Genomic DNA, 22,991 nt, shown 5'->3' with positions numbered 1-22,991 from the left:
AAGCAGAAGAACATGGACGAGCAATTTGTTGTTGTTATTTGATGGTTACCTGAAGTCCTCTGCTTGGGGAGGAGTTTAGGTAACCGAGAACCCCGCCTCAGACTTGCAAGTGCTAATCCTCATCCCAGCTGCTTCACACTCTACAAGGGCTCCAGGAGCACGAGCACAGCAGGAGGTCATCACTGGATCAAGTCAGCAGGGTTAGGAGAGCACTGAGCCCAACATCCTCAGTCTCTTAGCCAACGGCAGAGCCTCAGAGATGTGTTTGGAAGTTTCACCTTAGTCAAACTACATTTGTCTGTAAGTGTGTGTGAGTGATCACGTGAGGCTCGGTCTGCTCTGCGGCTTGCGTCACACACTTTGGTGTGGTGGCAGCGTGGTTACCGCGGTGTTTATGCCGCTGTCTCGATGTCGCACCCCTGTATGAGGAGATGATCCTGTGGGTGTGCTCGTGTTTTTGGGTTTGTCACTTATTGGAGGATTTGCTTCGTAAATGTTTGACACTGATGTCATTTAGTTTCCGACTGTGTGCTCTTTTCTCTGTGTGCGCACAAATGTGAGTCACTGTTGTGGTTATGTAACAGAGTGCACGGTGCCATCTGGCACACACGTCGTAGATAAGAGTTCAAAGACACACGCACACTTTTTTCCTGGTTGTTTTTCTGCCTCTCTCACTGCTCCTCCCGTTTCTCACAGATTTATCACACTGTTACCATAGCAACAACATTGAAATATAGTACAGACTCAAAGCTGATTGACCCGCTGCCCTCTGGTTGGCGCCTCAGGCCAGTCAGATCTGCAGACTCTCAAACACTCGGCCTGTCAGCACACCTCACCAATCTGAGCCCTGGTCTGAGTACCCCTCCTCACTCACAGGCTCACACCGAGTCCTTTGCTTCCAAGCGCTTTGTTCTCCAGTGTGGCGTTGACTCGCCTTTAAAACCTCACGTGGGTCCGTGCTGCCTGAATTTTCAGCCCCAGCAGCTGCTGCTAGACAGAGACAGTAGACGAGCAGGCGAGTGGACCCAGCAGCTCGCTTTGTTGTTGCATAACCGCACGCACACTTGGCTTTTATATCTCAGTGAGGACATAATGCTTTCCCCAGCTGCTTACCTTAACCTAACCATAACCTAACTGTGACCCTGCTACTAAAACCACAATTCCAGCCTCAAACATGCCTTCAAAAGCTGTTTGACGGGCGTTTGGACCCCAGAAGGGACGGTTGGTCCCCACAAGTATAGTAACAGTTGAATTTTTGGTCCTCACAAGGATGTATAAGTGTGCACACAGACACACACAGGGGCTGTTGCACTCATCAGTATTAATTCACTATTAATTACTGTCATTCATCTCTCTGTCTGGGCTTTGCTCAGTGTGGTTTTTGGTTTCACTCTGAGTTTACAGCAAAGTCTGGACTGATTATGTATTTGTGTGGTTCATGCATGTGTTTGTGTACGTCTGTTTGCAGAGCTGCTGTGGGTGTCCATGTGTCCTCCAACCTATTGTCTGCTAATATACTGAAATGCACATCTATACATAAGCTGCTGTCATCTCTATGTTTCAGTATGACAGTAAAATGTGCATCAGTTTCTTCGAGGTCACTAGCAAGAGTTAGCCATAATTTGGATGAAGCTTGCAGATTGTCCATGGAGGTGTGTAATTATTCACTGAAGCTGTGGTGTGGAGAGCTGCACAGACGCCAGATCGTGCTGTCGGCTGTGAGATTATTCGATGTAAAGAACAAAGGCAGCGTGATGAGCAGAAGTCGACCCAGCCGTAAAGGAAAATCGTGTGTGAGAGTATTAATAGAATATGAATTGCTGGTAGTAGTAACAGCTGTAGCAGGTGCGGATCCTGCAGTCTGATAACCACAGCTCAAGTGTTAGCTCCATTCAAGGCTTAAATACATTCCTGTTTTTGTGTTAGCAGAGAGCTGCTGAGTGAAAAAGCTCATTTCCTTGCTGCACTCTTTCAGATTTTATGATCTCATAGATCCCAAAGTTTCATTTGATGTTTCTCTTTGTAATTTCTTCTTTGCATCGTCTGATGATCAATGTGAAGAAAGCTCCACATTCGTCTTACTTTCAGCCTGGGCTGTAAACTGCAGGTTCACACCAGGTGCCCTCTCCCTGTTACATCACAAACACTTAACAGAAATCCCATTTATGTAGTTTGATTGTGTCTGGGTCACCGCCCAGTTATTGACACACATCCAATTATACACAAGGACACAATGTTACGTTGTAATAAACTTTACAATAACAAGAAAATGTTGCATATTCATCACATGCTGTAGACCTATTTGGCCTGTTTCCCTATTGGCAGTGAAACAACAAGCCAGCAATGCCTTTATGATATATTAAAGGCACATAAATGCATAAAACTGGTTATTTTATTCTATAATCGTAGGTTTAACTGTTCAGTCAGTTTGTTCTCATCTGAAAGTGACAGTTTGGGTCTCAGTAGCCTGCATGTACATATAATTGTTTGAACTGATGAATCTGCAGTTGTTTACACGTGGCTACAAGAGATCCTCCTAACTTATGTAAATCTCCACCTTTGCTTGTTTCATCCTGGACTTTCCCATTGTTCTGAGCATTGGTCCATCAATGACTGCTGTTGCTAATCATGAACACTAATGAGAAGTTAATAGGCCTTTGTCTGGTCAAGTTACAAGACATGTTTGTGTAGCTACATGTGAGCCTGCATATATACTGTTGACTGTGTTGAAGTCAAACTTGTGCTCCTACTTCCTGAGTCTGTGTTGCACCATCGTCCCACCCTGGAAAAATAGCTGACAAGCCCAGAGTTAACTTGCATTCATGTTTATGATGACTGTGTGTAAACGTCTGACCACAACTGTGTGTGAGGTGAACATGCCTGCGTGTTTAGGGTCTCTTATGTTGTAGAGTTCCCAGTGACCCCACCCAGCTTACACCCGCTCCATAACTCACCAAGACAGGTCCCATCCCCCAGAGCCCCCCCCCCCCCGACACACACAGACATTTGGCTTTCATTTAGCTCTCTTGTGTTTACTTTGCTCTGTTTTCCTCTGGCTGTAAGTTGCTTTCCTCTGGTCTCCCATAGATACAGTAGAACAACACTGTCTATGTGTCTCTGTTGTGTCTAATTTCACCCCCACTCCCCAGTTTTGTTTTGTCTTTTTTTCCTTTCTCAAAATTACTTCAGTGAGGGCTTTTCATTTAGCATTTATTGAGGAAAAGCGGAACACCACACATAAGGTTCATGGATGTAGTGGAGGAGAGGATGAGGTAGAGGCAGATGATCTGCAGAGGCGACCCCTAATGGACCAGCCCAAAAAAGGTGGTTTGCATATCGTGCAATAGGGCTGCCACGATTACGTCGACTATCAAAATCGTCGACGACTGATTTAATAGTCGACGCGTCGTTTGAAGCTTTGTAAGATCCCAAAAGACGCAGGAATAAGTAGTAGGATTTAAGAGTGTAATAACGGACTGGAACAGAAGATGGCAGCACTGCATGTACAAGGATGCCAGCTGCCGTTAAACCCTGAAGAAGAAGAAGCTGTGTCCCAGAATTCATAGCGCAGCCCAGCTCAGTTTCCAACAATGGCGGCAGCTAGTTAGTTTTAATATTACTCTTATTATTCTTTCTGGGTCACAAAATAAACGTTTAACATATTTTCAGGCGAGAATGTAGCTGTGTAAACCTCAAATATCTGCTCAGTTTATCAAGACACCACATATTTTCAAAAGCGCTCCGACGTTTTCGGAGACGTCTTGTCGCTACCCGATCCGTACCGGAAACCCGATCGGTACCCCGCATGCGCGAAAGGTGTCTACTTCCGGTCGTAGCGTTTTACGATAGTTATGGGTCAGAGTATCGGTTAAGATGTTAAGAATAATAAGTATATCTTAAAATGTTTGCAATAATGAAGCATTTCAGTACAATGTAGACAAAAACGAAAAATAAAAAGATAGTTGCGGATCGGGACTCCCCGATCCTTACTGCGCATGTGCAAAGTGGGACCGTACAAATCGGGTCTACCCGATCCGTACCGCGCATGTGCAGATGTTTTCTTCTTCTTCTGTTCATTTAATGGCAGTGTACTCCCCAGTGTACGAGGATACTGCCACCTGCTGACCGAGCGAATGAACCCCATTGTAAAATGAATTGGCGTCATTACAAACGTGTGTTAAATTTGATTTAGTGATAGTCGAGTGTGTTAATGCTTGTCTGTGAGGAGAGGATTGACTGGAATAGTGATGATGATGTCCGCTATCACTGTCAATTGTCAGTAAACACTTAATCTGGCTGATGAATCTTCACGTGACACATTGCTAAATCAATATTATTAAGTCTGTAATTAGGCACCATTCTTCTTATTTTACGGCGCTGTTTTTCAATCGGGGAAAGTCTCTGTTGAGGAGAAAAGCATGACTTTGTTTGTATACGGATTATCCATTGTTTAAATGTCCCGGGCAGTCGAAAAGGAGGCAGAGCTGTTGAGAAATGCTAGGAGCTAACTGGGCGCTAACCGTATCATTCAAATATATTGAATGTCGCAATGTTGGCAAAGAGAGGAAGTGACGTAAGATTTGCGCATGCGGGGTACCGATCGGGTTTCCGGTACGGATCGGGTAGTGACACGTCTGTTAGCCACTAGCTCGATAGCTAGCCGGGGGCTAGGCTAACTAGAGCCGTGAGAACACCGGACTCCCGCAAATCGTTTTCAAACCCACCGCCGTCTTTCGCTACTCAGGTTAAACATGATATATAAGTCACTTAGATAACTTAAAAATGTTATTGTTTGACTTTTTTTCAGTCTTTTATTTGTTCCTGAGTAAATCGGTTTGGCTGAGATTAAAGTTATAGTTTTTACACAGCTGAATAAACGTCAAGCAGACAGCTGATTATCAGAAGTGTGAGATGCTGGAGAATTTACTCCGGTGTCCTGTTATATTTTAGATAGCAAGGAGTTTATTTAAATTCACTGAAACAATCTGCAAATTTCATTAAAATTTAATAAACTATCATCTTGTCTTTATTTTTAGTTAGCACATACCTTAAACACTTAAAGCTGTAAGCTAATGACAGTTATATAAGAGCAGATGCTGCTGGTGCAATAAGCTGTACGTTTTACGTCCAATGGATGATGATCTGATTGGTCGACTAATTGCAAAAATAATCGGTGACTAGTCGACTATCAAAATAATCGTTTGTGGCAGCCCTATCTGCAAGTATACAGCTTCTTATCTGAACCTGCATCCTGGTCACATAATCTTGGTAAAACGACAATATGGGAGAATATAGTTTGGTCAGATAAACCCAAATTGAATGCTGTGATATATATACCATGTTTGGTCAAAAGGCCTCAGCCTAAAAACACCAACAAGGTTTCAAGGAGGCGCTGATTCCAGTTTGTAACTTTCAGAGACAGAACGTAAAGCTGCGACTCAGACAGTCACCTGACCTGAATCTGTGGGAAGAACTAAAGCTCATAGAAGGATCCCACGCTGGGACTGTGTGGATGGGTCACACCTGAGCTGGGACTGGTTTCTCCACACAGAAGCTGTCATGAAACCGTCATCAACATTTGTATAAAGTGATAAATAAATGTCAGTGTGTTCAATACATTTTCCCTGTGTCACTTCTCATTCTTACACATTATTTATTTACATCGATGGTTTCTTTTCTTTACGTGTGGATTGAAAATGTTGTTACTGACATAATAATTTCATGTACCTTTAGAAATATATTTACATAGAGAAGTGGTGGCATGCAGCACGAGTCCTGACAGGGACTAGAAAGAGAGCAGATTTCTCCTGTTTTGGCTTCCTGTTAAATCCAGAATCCAAAATCCTGCTCCTCACATACAAGGTCTTAAAGAATCAGGCCCCATCTTATCTTAATGACCTTGTAGTACCATATCACCCTATTAGAGCACTTCGCTCTCACACTGCAGGCCTACTTGTTGTTCCTAGAGTATTTAAAAGTAGAATGGGAGGCAGAGCCTTCAGTTTTCAGGCCCCTCTTCTGTGGAACCAGCTTCCAGTTTGGATTCAGGAGACAGACACTATCTCTACTTTCAAGATTAGGCTTCAAACTTTCCTTTTTGCTAAAGCATATAGTTAGGGCTGGACCAGGTGACCCTGAATCCTCCCTTAGTTATGCTGCTGGGGGATTCCCATGATGCACTGGGTGTTTCTTCACTCACTATGTGTCTTTCACTGCCTCACTTCTTCCTGAGGAGTTTCTCCTCCCCACCATTGTGACACTGCTTGATCACAGGAGGTCACCTGATTGTTGGGGTTTTCTCTGTAACATTGTAACAGCGTAACTGAACTGAGATAAAACGTCATGATACATGGATACTTTTACGGTCTGTCTCTGTCTGTCATTGCAATCGTTACAAATGCTTGATTAGGTTCTTCTTGTGGACACAAATGTGACGTCACTCTGCTCAGCACAGTGATCTTCATGTGCCACAATCGTCACTTTGCTCTAAAAATACTGCTTTACAGTATCACAGTGAAGACAGTGGCAGAGCAGACATGAGACTCGTGGTAATAACTAAAATCTGATACTTGAAATCATTGTGTTGCCTGGAGCTCAGCACCATGAGCTCCTCCACAGTGAGAGTTTAACTCGTGGTAACAGCATTAACTTCATGAATGACTTCTGGCTGTACCCCAGGAGGTAGAGGAGGTCATGGCTGGTGGTTTGATCCTTGGCTGCACCAGTCTAAGTATCATTGGGCTAGATACTAACCTCCTAACCTCCAGCTGCTCACCGATGCATCCACTGGTGTCTGAATATTGGATAAAAAGCAGAGAAATAAAAGAACCACACACCTCAATAATTACACCCTAACATGGAGACATGATGAGTCAGGAACAGTTAAGGATGAAATAATTAATAAGATTTGAGCTGAAAATAAGAATTTTGCTGCAGTAAATGTATCTTGTGCCTCTTAGTTTAGTAATTAGACCTGCTGTGTGACAAAGCTCATCCTCAGCCTAAAACAAGACCAGAGATGATCTTTCTGCTTGAAGTCGAGTTTACATACTGAGGTGTTGGAGAAAACGGCTTCATTCTGTGCCTGAATGCCTCCTGTTTGACAGAGATGGAGCACCGGTGCTGCAGCTACACTTGTGTGCAGACACACACGCTTGTTCCTGTGATTGTTTTCTGCTGAGCCCAGAGAAAAGTGACCTTTAGGAGCCATTCCTCTGTCTGTGAAAGCATGCCTCGTCCTGCATGTCTGCTCACTGCATGTAAATGTAACAGCTGCTCCCAGGCTGCACTGTTGTGTGGAAGAAAAATGTACACATCTAAACACGGTCACGCACACACAGCTGTGCTTTCCTCTCATGTTGTTGTTGTTAGCAGGACTGTAGAGGAAGCGCTCATCCTCCTGTGTGTATGCGTGGTGCGGGAAATAAGTCTTGATGCTCATCAATGGCAGTTTTTCCAGATAAACTTTTATGTGAGACAGATTTGCTTTTGCCTCTTTTGACTTCTCTGCTTCCACACAAACACAATTACACATTTTAAGGGTTGAACATCTCCACTATGTTGCATGTTTTCCCCAACCATGTGTTTCTGTGACTTCACGCTGCTGTTTGCAGTTAGCAAACACTCCTGTCCGTCCCTGTGACTCCTAAACGCTTCTTTGAAACATGCACAGTGTTGTTCTTACAGTACACAGCTTACATTTTGTTACGTTGTTGCTGCTTATTTGTCTCTTAAATGACTTAAACTAAAATTTGAACCAAAAACTACAAAAGCACTTTATAAATGAACCATTTATCATTTATCATTATTTTAAAGTTGTGGTTCTTATTTAGTTTTACTGCTGTAAAAGGAGGTGATGAAACCTGCTCTGTTGTGTTGTTAACATGTTTTGATGCTTTGTTCTGTGTAATCTGAACAAAAACAGTCACTGTTGGCCTCTCTCTCTTTTATCACCACTCTTCATTTTAACCTCCTGGCGTCCACATATGGGGACGTCACGTTTTGGGTTGTTTAGACAAAAATACAACATTTTGCTCTAACAGGGCCTGATATCCACTGACGAGGACTGTATACTGCCTCTGTTTCATCAAACTGTGAAACCTCATATGTGGACCTCAGAAACAAAGCCTGGTAATTCTTTGTTTTTACATTCATCGGGTCCCAATCAGCCCAAATAGCACAGAGAAATTAAAAATGCTGCCATTGAAGAGTTCGGGTCTTAGGAGGTTAAAGCTCAGTGTTTAAACCCTTCATGTAACTCCAGCCCATGCAGCAGTATATGAATGACTAACCTCGTAGTGTGGACGGATTATCTCAGCTGTTCTGCTGACTGAAGTTTGAAGTTTACAAAAATCACAGAACCAAGTAAACAAACAGAGCTGTTGAATTCTACAGTGATAGAATAATAATAATAATAATAATGATGATGATAGTGATAATAATAAGCAGAGGGATATTGCACAGAAATATCTCAAATATTTTCGATGTACCTGACAGGAGAGAGCGTCGTGTTAACCACAGCACATTTCCATCCACCTGTTTCTATGCAAATGTTCAGTCTGCTGCTCAAAGCAGAGGCTGGAAATGCAAACAGCCCAAAGCCTCAGTAAGGCCAGGACTGATTTTATTTTTCATTGTGCTTTATTGGGCTCAACACGTCCAAGAAACAACTGTTGTTTCCTCCGTCAGGCCTGAGCTGAGGTGGTGTTGTTCTCTGTTTGGTTTGTCTCTTGAAGGAGATGAAGCAAGATGAAGGAAAGCTCCAGCTTAACTGTAGTACATATATAATATATATATATATATATATATATATATATATATATATATATTATATATTATATATTATATATTATATATATAATATATAATATATATATATATATATATATATATTATATATTATATATTATATATTATATATATAATATATAATATATATATATATATATATATATATATATATATATATATATATATATATATATATATATATATATATATATTATATATTATATATTAATTGCTTCAAAAGAGGATTTATGGGCTTTCTAGGTTTTATCATTTGAAGCTGATCAGAGGTCACTGTAAATGACAGTAACTGGGCAGCCCTGTAGTGTATTTGGCCTGAGCACCTGCACATTTCACATTACTGTAAGGTGCTGAATCTCACTAACATTTCGTGGTCATGCTCGTCATCACCTGTGTGTCGGCCTCTTTGCCGAGGTCATGCTTACTTCCTGGTTTTGCACTGAGCTTTGGCTGGAGCTCGTTAGTGCCACCGTGTCTTTGTGTCCTTTCACTCTGTGATGTTTTAACTGTCAAGGTTTTAGTTTTTTGTCTCAACTAAAGAAAATCAAAATGACCATAATAGTTCTCTAAAAGTTTCTGTGTAAATAATAAATGACAGTGAATAGTATTGCATAGATTTGTTATGTTGTTGGTTTTCAGTGTGTTTGCTTTCAGAGTGTGTCGACTGAACTTGTAGTTCAGCCTCTCAGGGCTTTTGATTGTTGTTAGAGCCGCTGGTCTGTAGTCCCTGAGACAGTTTACACCAGGATGTTGGGAGCTGGCGCTGTCGTGGATGGCCTAAGGCAGGTGGGGAGAGTCCACTGTCACAGCACCGTCCCTGAGGACTGGGCCAGGATCTGTGCATTTACATCACAGAGGGAGTTTGTGGCGTCCACAGTGTTTGATGGGGAAATCATAGACATGTTGTCCAGACAGTGTCCGACTCTTAAACTGGTGTAGTGGAAGGTGTTGATTGTCTTTGAATAAGTTACGTGGTAAATTGACTGGTTCAGCACGTGTCTGCTCTACCTGAGCAGCACCAGCGCAGCTTCACTCAGTGTGACTGAAGCTGCTCAGAAGCTGCGTTTGGCCTCAGTTATGTAACCCAGCTGTCAGTTTGTTTGTGTTAACAGAGTTAGAAACAGGGAAACGTGACTGGACTGTCACATTGTGGAAGAGGAGACACTTTAAAGACATTATACAGAAGATTTAAAAAAGTAAATGCAAATAAAGGTAGACGGAAACATCTGAGTGAAAATGCACCTGATTGGTGCAAAATTTAAGTTTCTGCAGTACTGTAGTAGGAAAGTCCATCAACACACACACACACACACACACACACACACAGGTTTGTACTGTTCTGGCTCCTCCACAGTGACACACTGCACCCTCCACCCTGCCCACCACACCCCTCCACTGACACCACCCTGTTACTGAAGCTAAACGCCAGCGTTACACAACAGCAGAGGAAATAATGAAGCAATCCTGTTACATGGCCTCTTGGCACACATGGGCCTGATATCAGCCATCTTGAACCACACACACATGCACATAAAGGCTTTCAGCTGAACTATCTTTGTGTTCGTTGGCATACGTGGTTACAGTTTAGCCCTTAAAAAGCAGTTATTAGCTCCGTCATCCAGCTGTGACATGTTTTGATTTATTTGGTACAGTTGTGCTGCGAGCTCCTCCAGCTCTGACACGAAAACACATCTGACAGCACAGAGATCCAGCAGGGAGCGAGACAGAGACTGAGAGACAGACCGGTGTTTAAAGGGTGAGACAGGGACTGATGTTCTTAAGAGTCTTAGTCGTCCTGGGCTGTGCGTCTGTCTGCTCAGCCTCTCACAGTTCACATTAAACACATTAAACCCTCTGTTGCATCTCTGATCCAGCTATTACATCATCTCTGTATCTACCAGGAGCTGTGTGAACTCATTAAAGAGCCTCACTGCAGACTGCCTTCAAAGATCTAGTGAAATCTGTTGGCCACATGATACACGAGGGAGGGGAGAGTGGCTGGTTGGTGGGGTAAGGAAGGTAAACGTGTGTGTGTATAGAGAGATAGATGGATGTCATTTTTCTGAAGACTACTTACACGACACATACTTTGATAACTAACAGTTTTCCACATTTCTATAGCAAAATATAAAGACTTAAAGACATAAAGGCTTTTTGCACAGCATGTTAGTGGTGAAATAATGAGATGGAGGTAATGAAACAGGTAAAAGTAGTAAGTTTGTGTTGAAACATTGTTTAAACGGACTAATCTTGTTGTGATTTATGACAGAAATCTGGAGGCACATTTATAAAGTGCGCTCTAAAGTCGTTGTTTATTAGTGCTGTTCCTTCACGACACTGGAGCGTTACTTCTGAAGTCTGTTTCTGTGTGAGCCCTGCAGATGAATCATCTTCATGAAGAATGAAGTTTAAGAAAATGCTGAATCTGAATCTGATTTTTTAATTGTAATGTTGGTCAAATGTTTTGAATCGTACATGTTGCACTAATGTCTACATGTTACATGTTTCATGAGTCTGTTGAAGTTTTTCTTGGCTTTAAGCTTCTTTTTTTCCATCACTAACTCTGCAAAACTCACCATATCTCTATCAAAACACACTTAAACTTTCCCATATCACTGAGAGAATAAAGACAACAGTTGTTTTGTTTTATTTTACCACAGTTTTTAGACAAAGAACAAAGACAGGACGGAGTGTCTGATATGAGAGGTCGTCCAAAATGAATGAACGTGTGTGTGTTCGATCTTTGTTTGACTCCTTCCTGCTACAGACTGCTCAAGTCATGCTATGTTACCTAGCAACAGTTGCCCACTCTGCAAAACACACACACACACACACACACACACACACACACAAATGAGTATCAGCAGGCATTCTTGTTATCTGGCAACTGTACTGGCTCAGTTCATCATGACAGGAGAACAAAGGAGTGTGTGTGTGTGTGTGTGTGTGTGTGTGTGTGTCTCCTTTGAAAGCTGACTCTAGCTCTGCCTTTACTGTCCTTCCACTCAGCATGTGTGTGTTTGTGCGTCTGCATGCACAGACCTGAAACAGTCGGGGCCTCGTGCCTTGCTTGTAGGCTTGTTAGCCAGCCTGGAGAAGAACCAGTCAACCGCGTCAGATGCAGTTTTGGTTGAAATTGGGTCAATAAAAAGCCCCTCCCCTCCCTGAGCAGATGGAGCAGGGCGAGTGTAATCTCCTGCCTCCTGTGGGTCTGTGTGTGCGTGTGTAATTAGAGCTTACCTTTATGTCGTGCAGATGAAACGTTTGTCTCCTTTTGCTGAAGCCGTTCAGTCCACTCGCTCTGATGAGTGATAACCACACCACACATGTTTAGTAAAGCGGAGAAACAGAAAGTACAGTTACACTGTTCCTGCTGCACACCTGGATGTGTTGGCAGCGCTGTTTGATTTAGTTGTTTCAGTTTTTGGTTGGTTGTTGTACAAGATTTAATGTGTGTGTCTGTGTCTCTGTGAGTGTGTGTTAGATGGACCAGTGTGTGTGCTGTTACAGTGGTAGAGGATAAACCTGCTGACCACAAACCAGATGACTAAATCTGGTTTGTGGTCAGCTGATAAAAGTGTGATGCTGTGGGTGGGTTCAGCATCGGGGCGCTCATCTTCTTCTTCATCCAGCTCTTTTTATTATTCTTCCAGCAGCTAAACACAAACGTACGCAGGTAAACGTACGCAGGTAAACGTACGCAGGTAAACGTACGCAGGTAAACGTACGCAGGTAAACGTACGCAGGTAAACGTACGCAGGTAAACGTGCAGCGTTGCTCCCACCGCTTCCCTCCCCATGAGACCAGATCAAACATTGATATATACTCGGGGTGTGCACAGATCATATATACACATCAAACACAACATAATCATGAAACCATATCACAGGCTGACATATTCTCAACATAACTGATGAATGGTTGCCAGGAACCTTGGGATTTTCCAGCACAGCCTCTGATGGTGAACCTAATCGTCTCATCACGTCTCTAACCCACTTCCCAAATGTTGGGGTTCTCCCACCTGGTCAGAGTCGGTCTTCTGGCCAGCAAAGAGGAGGACGCAGTCGTGTTCGATTCACGCGTATCAGTGAAATCAGAGGGGTTGGTGGGTCTCAAAGATTGAACTGCATGTAACTTTGGAGACTTTGTGGACGGAGCTGGGTCCACATCAGTCTTGATGCTTGAAAGTTTGTCCTTAGACCAGTGGAGACGATATTGTGCCTAAGAGACACTGATGAGGTGGAGATGATCTTAAAACCTGTAGCCAAGTTGTCTCTGGTGTTTGTCCCAGGTTGCCTCCCATCTGTGTTTAAGGCCCTCTAAGAAAGTCAACCTGGATTCATTAAACACATTTCACCCAGGATCTGTTCCAATTTTCTTTTCAAGTCTGATACTTTAAATGACGGAGCTCATGTCCATTGGAGAAGCTGAAGGTTAACATCCAGGATTAGATGAGACAAAACATCTAATCTGCAAATATCTTAAAAAAAGCTGAAACTTTTGAGACGACTCTGCAAAGGAAGCAAACCCGTTATCTCCCGTTGACTGCAGCCAGCCGTCCAATGCTTTGTGTCTAACTGACGGTGTAAACAGGCGGCTGTCCTTATTGGAGCAGCAAGCACAGCTCAGGAAGATTAACGGCTCTTTTGAATTCCAGATTAGAAATGAATGAATAACCTGTAGAGCTTTGTTTAGTTGAGCTCTCCTCCAGAGCTACCCAACCGAATCTGCTCCATTCACCCAGTAAAGCAATGGCCGAATATTTGCTGCCCAGTAATAGTGTAGAAAGTTTGGAAGGGCCACTGATTGTCTGAGGTAGCTGCAGGGTTTCTGTCCTTATCCGTGGTTGTTTCTTGCTCCATATAAACTGAGATAAGTGACTATCTAAGTTGATAAAGTTTAGGGACATTTTTATAGAGTTAATCGCTCCTCCTGCAGAAAGGTAGAGTGCTTCATCTGTTCTGTCCTTGTTTTGTTTTAAACAGTGCAATCATGCAACCTATTGAATAAAAACAACCTCTTTGACCCTCATTCTTTGGTCCCATTTCTAAACATCTCTTTCTCTCCAGGGTTTTAGACGCGATCGTCACTGAACAGCTGATTGCTTACTCTGACTAAATGAGGCTTTTCAAACACTCCAATCAGGTTTATCAGCACAGAGGGATGAGTGAGGCTGGCTGCTGGAGTTTCATCATTAAACACTGGATAACTGTATTTTATTGATTTTGTCTTGTGTGTATAAGGAGGAATGGAGTCATTTAAGATGTAAGAAACACTGTAATCATTAAAGAGTTCAAGTAAACTTGTTCAGTCACATCGTGTTTAAATCACCAGGCAGGAAGGCCAAAAAAGCTCATTTTCTAAACGCTCGTTGTTTCTACGTGAATACTGTAGATCAGTGGCACATTTGGCAGCTGTCGTTTTGCCGTTATGAGCTCAAATATTAAGCAGCCCTGAGGGAGGGAAGGTAACGGGGTAGTTGCTGCTGTCTCCTCTGAGCACAAACAGTCACTTTCCTACACGTTAGATCTACTACAGCAACTCGATGCAACATTTTGCCAGCATCTGGTGAATTTAGCCGCTTGCTAATAACACTGAATGGAGTTGCTAATAATAGCAGGAGTAATGGCGCACGTAGTATTGTCTCCTTCCTGCTATGTTGTCATTGTGTAAACACACGGCTGTCAGTAAACTTGTATTGAACGGCGCTGAAGGGGAAGGAAGTGGAGGAGCAGAAGTGAGGCGGGTCAGTGGAGAGGGAGCAATCTGAAAGGGGAGAAAGTGAAAGACAGTCAGTCAAAGAGCGCTGTGAGGAAATAGGACAGTCCTGCGTCACACAGAGCGAGCGAGAGAGGAAGTGTGTGTCAGCCGGCCCTGCCTCGGTCCCTCCCTCCCTCCCTCTCATCTCTCTCCCTCCTTGCGTCAGCAGCAGTTAAAATGTCGGCTGTGTAGCTAGTCCTCCGCTCTGCTCGCTCCCTCTCGGCCATCTGTCTCTTCTTACCACAGGAGGAAACCGCACTCTGTTGCTCTTCCTCGCCCGTTCTTTTTCACTTCGTCATCCTTTTCTCTTCTTTCTTCCTGTCTCGGCCCCGGTTGCTGGATCAAAGCGAGTTTTTCTCCAAAGCCATCGCCTCTCAGTGTTAGTTTGGACACGGAGGACAGAGGTAACGTTACGGTTTTTTATCCTCTGCTGTTTCCGAAGAACTGTTGTGGTTTACATTTTGAAGCAGGCCGAGTTTGATTGATGAGGTAACGCATTTGAGTAACACGTACTGGCTGTGAACTGTGAAAACTACCCACAGCTTCTATTCTGGGAATGCTGCTCCGTCCTAGATGTTGACTTCTGGGGTGTTTGTGTGTTGGAGAGCTGCTTTCTCTACCTTCGCTTGTCAAAAAAATGTCACGTACTTTGCCCGTCCTACATGTGTGATGACTGCTGTGGAGCAGAAGCTACCATTAGAGCTGTAATGAACAAATATAAAATGATGTATTGATCCAGAATCACATGGGATACTGGTCAGTGGGAACTACTCGTACTAAAATGTGTTTAGCAGCAATTTCATTTGTTTTTGTGAACTCGGACAGAAATCGCAGTTGGAAGAAGTGAGAATTTAATCCGTGAGACAAACTGGGAGCATGTAGGCAGCTCCCTCTCTCAGCTGGCTGATCCAGGACCGGCTGATCCAGGACCGGCTGATCCAGGACCGGCTGATCCAGGACCGGCTGATCCAGGATCGGCTGATCCAGGACCGGCTGATCCTGTTTGCTTCTCCAGAACTACCAGAGAATCAGATTAGCACATCGCTGTGGATGTTTAAGACAGTAATGATGAGGCAGCTTAAAGAGCTAAAGGTGAAATCCAGCCAAAGCATGAAAGGAGTTTATTAGAAACTATTATAGAAATAATTTTATATAATAAATTCTACAATTTATTAGACGCTGTGAGATTCTGCAATGTTGCATTTGTCGTCCTTGTATCAAATTGCAGGGCACATGTAATGAGTGTCAAAGTCGTGTCGTTGTTCTGGGCCTGATTGACAGACAGGCCTCGGCCTCCAGCCGCTGAGGTAAACGGTTCATTACATGTACGACAGCAGTTTGGTTTGATAACTCCAGTCATCTACCATCAAAGTAATGAGTAGCTGTGAACACAGCCTGTGGATTTCTGGAGTGGAAAGCGTTGTGTGTGTGACCCACTTAGACAACACCGCTCATCAGTGCAGCACTGCACCAAGATCAGATTCACAAATCGTATCAATCTTTTGCGTTTTTAGACATCGCAAACATGAAAAGTGCCCGACGCGCTCTTGTGTTCGTTAGAGAACCTACAGACGATGTTGTTATTGCTCGTTTGCTTTCAACACCATGGGAGAATAAATCTCTGATATAAGAGAGGTTTTCACTTACAGTTGAGCCTCATTTGGATTTAAAGGTCATTTCATGTTTCAGGTAGAATCATGTCTGTGTTGTTTGTGCGGTCGTATAGAGCACAGTTGTGCCGTATTGTCCCCGGTGGAGGAAGATTCTTTGAAGTACAGCGGCCCTTCGCTATAACACAGTTCACCTTTCGCAGCTTTGCTCTTTTGCGGATTATTTTTGTCGATTTTGCAGTTTTTTTTGTTTTTTTACAGCACATGTGTTCTGCGTCCTGATTGGCTGTAGACCATAGTCAATCAGTCTCGTGCTGTGTCTCCTGTACAGGTCAGAGTGCGTCCAGCTTGTCAAATTGACATAAATCTTCGATCCCAGCAGCGTGACTCTGAAGTGCTGTATGTTTGTTTTCTGTCGATGAAACGTTTTGCAAAGGCTCCTGTGGGAGCACCCAAAGGCAGAGGACGATGATAAAGACAGGTAGAAGTTACTAGAGCAGGGCAATATGGCCAAAAATATTTATCGCGATATATATTTAAAATTTGCAATAACGATATAATTGATGCGAAACAAAATACTTTACAACTCCACAACTTTATTAGTGCAAAAATAAAACATAAATGTATTTTCACTTAAACAAGCAGCTGTTTTTTATGTGCATTAAAGTTATATGAAAATTTAACAGTGCAAATGCAGATTCTTTGCTGACAGTTTAACCAAAAGACATTTCCAGTGGAAACTGGCCGACATATCCTCAGCATAACCATGTATAACATCCACAACACTTAAAAAGAGGTTATACACACACAATACGGTAACATTATGTTGAAGCACAGCACGTATCACTCCGCGAGGCTCCGCCTACGATAGCCGTAATGCTCCAACAATCCATCAAGCGGTGCGGCTTCGTAGCTTAGCAAAGTTGCACTGAAACATTTGACAGATTTTCGAGCGCCGTGCACATAAAATCGTTTCGGTAATACCGACGGCCCGCTAGCATGCTCTACCAAAAATAGTGCTTTGTTGTGTATCTGACAGACGAAAGCTAAACCAGTTCCACACCAGTGAAGTTGCAGCATTTTTACAAACCAGTTCAGGTTCATCTGTTTCACTCAACGATCCACTTTCGCTCTTCTCATTCTCCATCGCCGCCATGATTTTTCCGCCATGTGCGTATGTAAACAAAGGCACTGCGCATGCGTGTTTTACCCATATTCTATCGCGATATCTCATTTTCTTATCGTTGCCCAACATTATACTGGTATTACCGGTATGATATGGCCCAGTCCTAGAAGTTACTGTACTTTTTAGATTATAATATAATACTGAACTTATTTTTCCACGAATGTTTGAACTCTGAGTTTAAACAAGAGACAAACGTGTGAAAATGTTCCTGCCTGTCTGAGTGTATAAAGTGTGTAGTGAGGTTTTACAGCCTTAACACTTCTAGAATAATTGTAGAAAATAAAGCTGACTTTGCTGATGATCGTGGGTTATTTTTAGAACGTAACTCGCGCGATAAACGCGGGACGCTGTGCAGGTTACAGTCTGTGATGATTTGAGATGCTGTATCATGCGCTTCGTTGATGCTGATTGGTCCACTATGTCTCATCAAAGTCAAAGACAGCGCAGCCATCTGCCAGGAACGTTTAGAGCATTTCATGTTTCCCTCTGCTGACGAGCTGGTCAAAGTGCCACAACTACTACCAGTGATTGGCTGACCATGAGACTGTGCTTGATTGGCCAACCACCGTGCCTAACCTGAAGCCAGTAGAGAACCTACTGATTATTATTATCAAGAGGAAACGATAAACACTTGAACTGAAAATACAGAAAGGCTGAAGGCTGCCAGAAAAGCAACCCGGCTAACGTTCAGCTCAGTGATTCCTGTTCCTGGTGAACAGGAGAAGAGTTTCAGCTTTATTTACACAGCGCCAAATCACAACAACAGTGGCCTCAAGGTGCTTTATATTGTAAGGTAGACCCTACAATAATAATAACTATAAATAAAACCTGTGCAGGCTCAAGCTATGACAGACTGCACAGAAGCATGTCTGTGTAGGTCTGTAGGCTGCACATAAGCAGAGAGAAATGCAGGCAGACAAAACCACTGCACCATAGAACAGCAGCAGTCTGCAGCAGAGATGCACCTCTGTAGCTGTAATGTGGGACAGTACTGGTGCAAACCCAGCTTTGCACTACGCTGCTTTTGAGTTATGTAATGACATTTAGAATAATTGTTGACAGCGACAGTATAGTTTGTGAAATTATCAAACTATACTGTCCATGCACAGTATAGTCAGCCGGTTAAAGAACGTCTCACTCTTCGTGGGTTCATCGGGTAACTCGCAGTCATCGAGGGCCCTTTGTAACATCTCACTTCCACACATACTTTAGTTGCTCTGATACACAATATCTCAGCTGTAACAACCCTGCACAGTGTTCCCAGAGCTCCCAGCTGGACGTTTGCAGCTGCTAAAAAACACTTCAGTATGCATGCATGTGTCACGTGATCAAAGCAGATGAGGAGATCTGTAAGTGATCATAAGTTTGTTTATTCAGCACTCGTACAGTCAGCAGTATTCTATAGCACCGCAGTGTCATAATGTGCCCGCTGTACACAGAAGAACACTCTGAGTGCATTTATGTTGACATTGACCCTTCAGTGCTAAAAACAGTAACACAAACAACTTTAATGAGACTCACTAAACACCAAATGTTCGAATGCATATGTGCATCTGTCAGTGTCTGTCAGCACGATTCACTGAGTGAGGGATGTTTGCACGTGCCGTGGCGTTCTGGCCCCTGGCTGAGCAGTCAGGACGCTCTGATGGTTCACTGCATATCTTATTGATACGGAGGAGTCGAGAGGAAACTGCTCATGTGTGTTTTAATTTGATGCACTCTTTTTCTGATGCTCGTTCTCGCTCTGTCTTTGATGAGGCAGTGGCTTCCTTGAAGCTTGCGTGTGGTAACCTCTTGAGGTTTCTTAGCGAGGCATGAGCTCATAATCTCCTCTTCATTCTCCTTTACAATCGATTGAACTTCTGTCAATTATAGACACACAGCAGCAGAGGAAATGTCTTTGTGCTCGCGGGGACTGATCTGCTTTCCCAGCATGCCGCTGTGCCGCGTCTGTTCTCCTGAGATGTTCCGGTTCCCCGAGAGTTTTCATTGTATTTTTACCTCTAAATATAAGGACCTCAGTGTGTGTGTGTGTGCCTGTCTTGAATCAGTGTGCAGTGTCTTTAAGAAGATGGAGGAGCTGAAGTCCTTTCAGAGGGAGACGATCAAGGTTTATTTAAGAACTTATCTTAATCCAGCAGTTATAAGTCTCAGTTATTTACCACTGATGATTTAAAAACATAATCTCGTCATGTTTTTATGACTCAAGCATTTGTTCATTTTTCAATAAACTCATTTTTGTATTAATTGTTGTCTTTAGACACTTTGGAGGACAAAGTGTTTTTTCTCCATGACCTGGACTAAATGCATGAACACCAGGCCCTGAGTTTCATCTTAGAGAGCAGCTGGATTTGTTTTACGAGCCAAACCCATCGTGGTGAAGTGGAACGTAGAAAAAATCATTTTATCTTTACTTCTTGTTTTTGTTTTTTCTAATTGATGGAAGTCAAAAATGTTATTTCAAATATAATTTGGTGAAGTTTGTGATTCCAGTGTTATTTATAAAAATGGACCAAGCATAACTTTTGATGTGTAGGACAGCTTCTGTATCTGTTTATAAAACCTTTCCATGGGTTCTGTGTAGGGCTGCCACAAACGATTATTTTATTAGTCGACTAGTCACCGATTATTTTTGCAATTAATCGACTAATCAGATCATCATCCATTGGACGTAAAACGTACAGCTTATTGCACCAGCAGCATCTGCTCTTATATAACTATCATTAGCTTACAGCTTTAAGTGTGTAAGGTATGTGCTAACTAAAAATAAAGACAAGATGATAGTTTATTAAATTTTAATGAAATTTGCAGATTGTTTTGGTGAAGTTTAATAAACTCCTTGCTATCTAAAATATAACAGGACACCGGAGTATATTCTCCAGCATCTCACACTTCTGATAATCAGCTGTCTGCTTGAAGTTTATTCAGCTGTGTAAAAACTATAACTTTAATCTCAGCCAAACCGATTTACTCAGGAACAAATAAAAGACTGAAAAAAAGTCAAACAATAACATTTTTAAGTTATCTAAGTGACTTATATATCATGTTTAACCTGAGTAGGGACAGACGGCGGTGGGTTTGAAGCCGGGAGTCCGGTGTTCTCACGGCTCTAGTGAGCCTAGCCCCTGGCTAACTATCGAGCTAGTGGCTAACAGACGTCTCCGAAAACGTCGGAGCGCTTTTGAAAATATGTGGTGTCTTGATAAACTGAGCAGATATTTGAAGTTTACACAGTTACATACTCGCCTGAAAATATGTTAAACGCTTATTTTGTGACCCAGAAAGAATAATAAGAGTAATATTAAAACTAACTAGCTGCCACCATTGTTGGAAACTGAGCTGGGCTGCGCTATGAATTCTGGGACGCAGCTTCTTCTTCTTCGGGGTTTAACGGCAGCTGGCATCCTTGTACATGCAGTGCTGCCATCTTCTGTTTCAGTCCGTTATTACACTCTTAAATCCTACTACTTATTCCTGCGTCTTTTGGGATCTTACAAAGCTTCAAACGACGCGTCGACTATTAAATCAGTCGTCGACGATTTTGATAGTCGACGTAATCGTGGCAGCCCTAGTTCTGTGTGTGTGGAAGTGACTCAGTGGGTAAACACTCACCTGAACACAGAAAAGACTGATGTACGTTTTGAGACCTGAATTTGGGCTCGATGTTCATTTTCGATGGCCCAGCTTTCAGAACTGTTCGTCTTGAATCAACCTGAAATGGAAAAATTAAATATCGTTTTTTTGGCATTTGCCTTAATTACATAGTGACGAGGACGAGAGAGAGGAAGACAGACTCGAACCCAGGACTCTGCTCTGTGGTTGCTGCTCACCCGCTGAGCTACACTGGCACAAGCGACGTTGTGAAATTTTCTTTCACAATCAGCTGTTGAGAGTACCGTGACTTATCAGCCTTGCACCTGTGGATTGCATATAACCTTTGCATTTCCTCTACTGTTGCCCTATGTTGCTAAATGCTGCAGTCATGGAGGCGTCCACAGACAGATACTGAAGCAGTGGGGCAAAGGACAGAGACCAAAGAGAGGACATGCACATAGCTGTGGATGTTTCTGAAGACATTTGTGGTGATAATGAAACATAAGTGTGAAAGGTTTAACCTTCTGTTGCGTCCTTTAAACAACCTGACGGTGCACGCTGGGCAGTTTTGGTTCTTTAGAAACTAGTATGTTGCAAATCATTTCCTGTACCTTACTTCATAAAATGTCCCGACTAATGTGTTGGCCATTGATTTTGTTAAATAATAATTTGATTGTGAATTTGAGATACAGATGACATGTTTCCTGCTACTGACTTCTTCTTTCTAAGATCAGCTGGAGACGATCTTGTAAATCCAGCAGAGTTGCAGAAAAAACAAGCGAGACTAGAAACAGCAGAGCTGCTTGTTGGACCTGGGTAAACCTGCATCACCAGGGTCCAGAGAAGCCCTGGATAGACCCTGCTGGCCAGAAATGCTGATGATGTCTGACATCCTGGACACTAGTGACATTTGTAACCCTAACCCTCTTAAATACATACAATGCTAGCAATTGCATTCTGCTAGTAAATGCTGGAAATATGATCTGCGTGGACAGAAATAGAGCCTAACCCTTCTGCCTCCTGTGGGTGTGTGTTTGGGAGGAGAGCTTCACAGTAGCCATGGTTTCACCTCTAATCTCTCCACCAGACTGGCCTCGTTATGTAACCATGAAGCCACAGCAGCACAAACGTGCGCTCGTCCACAGCTGTGACGTTCTTTCATTTATCCATTTAGTTTTGTGACTGCTCGACTGACGTCAGGCACTGGAACATAAACGTATATATTTCTATAAATACTATTTAACGGGATGCAGCCGCTCTCTGCGCAGCAGCTGAGCCGTAGGCTGACATTGTCGGAGAGCGTGTGCGTGTCTTTGTGTAGAAGTGGTAACATCAAAGTGGAGCGTGCTGCCTTTCAACTGTCAGACTTCCTCTGCTCATTAATTTATTCATCACTCTGGAGCTCGTCTTCGGCGCCCTGCTCTGCGTCTCTGTCTCTCTTCATCACGTCTCCGCTCGTGCTTTTCCTCCCTCTAATCTTTTCCATAGCTCTGGTATTTGTCTCTCGGACTCCCCGTTTCCTCTTCCTACATCTCTGACATCTGATTTCGTGCCATTAGCTGCAGCTCCAAAATGAATCGTACCTAAAATGTATTGTAGAAACGCTGAGATCTAAATATACTCTGGTGACGTCTCCACCGTAAAACTGCAGCTGTTGACTGTGATGTGTTTTCTTTACAGACATTTAAGCCGGTGGTGGGGGAGCGCCTGTTGTCGTCGGTGACAGCAGTGGAGTTCTTATTGAACCGACAGCTGGACTTCCTGTCAGACCACTCGGCCTACCATCCGTACCAGGTACTCACAGCTGGATGAGCTTTTTTCATCTCAGTGTTGGTGTTTGCTGTTTTGATTATGCAGAGATTGAAAAGATTACAGTTACACTTAAGCTTTTCTATTTGGAGATATTTGCTTTTCCGCACATACTTTCATTAAAATGTCTCAAAGTCGGGTAAAAACAAAAATCCTCGAGATGAATTTCTGTTTCATTCCTCCTCTGGCTGTGATCACACTTATTCGTGATATTAAACAAATTT

The 22,991-nt window shown here is 43.0% G+C and overlaps 1 protein-coding gene across 5 annotated transcripts in view; it reads left to right on the top strand.

The window, feature by feature from the left end:
- jmjd1cb (jumonji domain containing 1Cb) overlaps positions 1–22,991 on the top strand; it is a 115,082-nt gene that overhangs the window by 49,648 nt on the left and 42,443 nt on the right. For 4 of the 5 annotated variants that reach the window (XM_087837018.1, XM_087837017.1, XM_087837016.1 and 1 more), the window contains exon 3: positions 22,639–22,752. In XM_087837018.1, the coding sequence (XP_087693144.1) occupies positions 22,639–22,752 (114 nt within the window). Of the gene's footprint in view, positions 1–14,187; positions 14,973–22,638; positions 22,753–22,991 lie in introns of those variants that run through there. The other variant, XM_087837019.1, reaches the window with a different exon arrangement.

Source organism: Neolamprologus brichardi, unplaced genomic scaffold (genome assembly GCF_056152115.1).
Source record: "Neolamprologus brichardi isolate AB-2024 unplaced genomic scaffold, ASM5615211v1 NODE_ptg000038l+_length_1369362_cov_1, whole genome shotgun sequence".
Taxonomy (NCBI): domain Eukaryota; kingdom Metazoa; phylum Chordata; class Actinopteri; order Cichliformes; family Cichlidae; genus Neolamprologus; species Neolamprologus brichardi.
The sequence above is the reverse complement of the archived record's forward strand: the minus strand, read 5'-3'. Positions and strand labels throughout refer to the sequence as shown.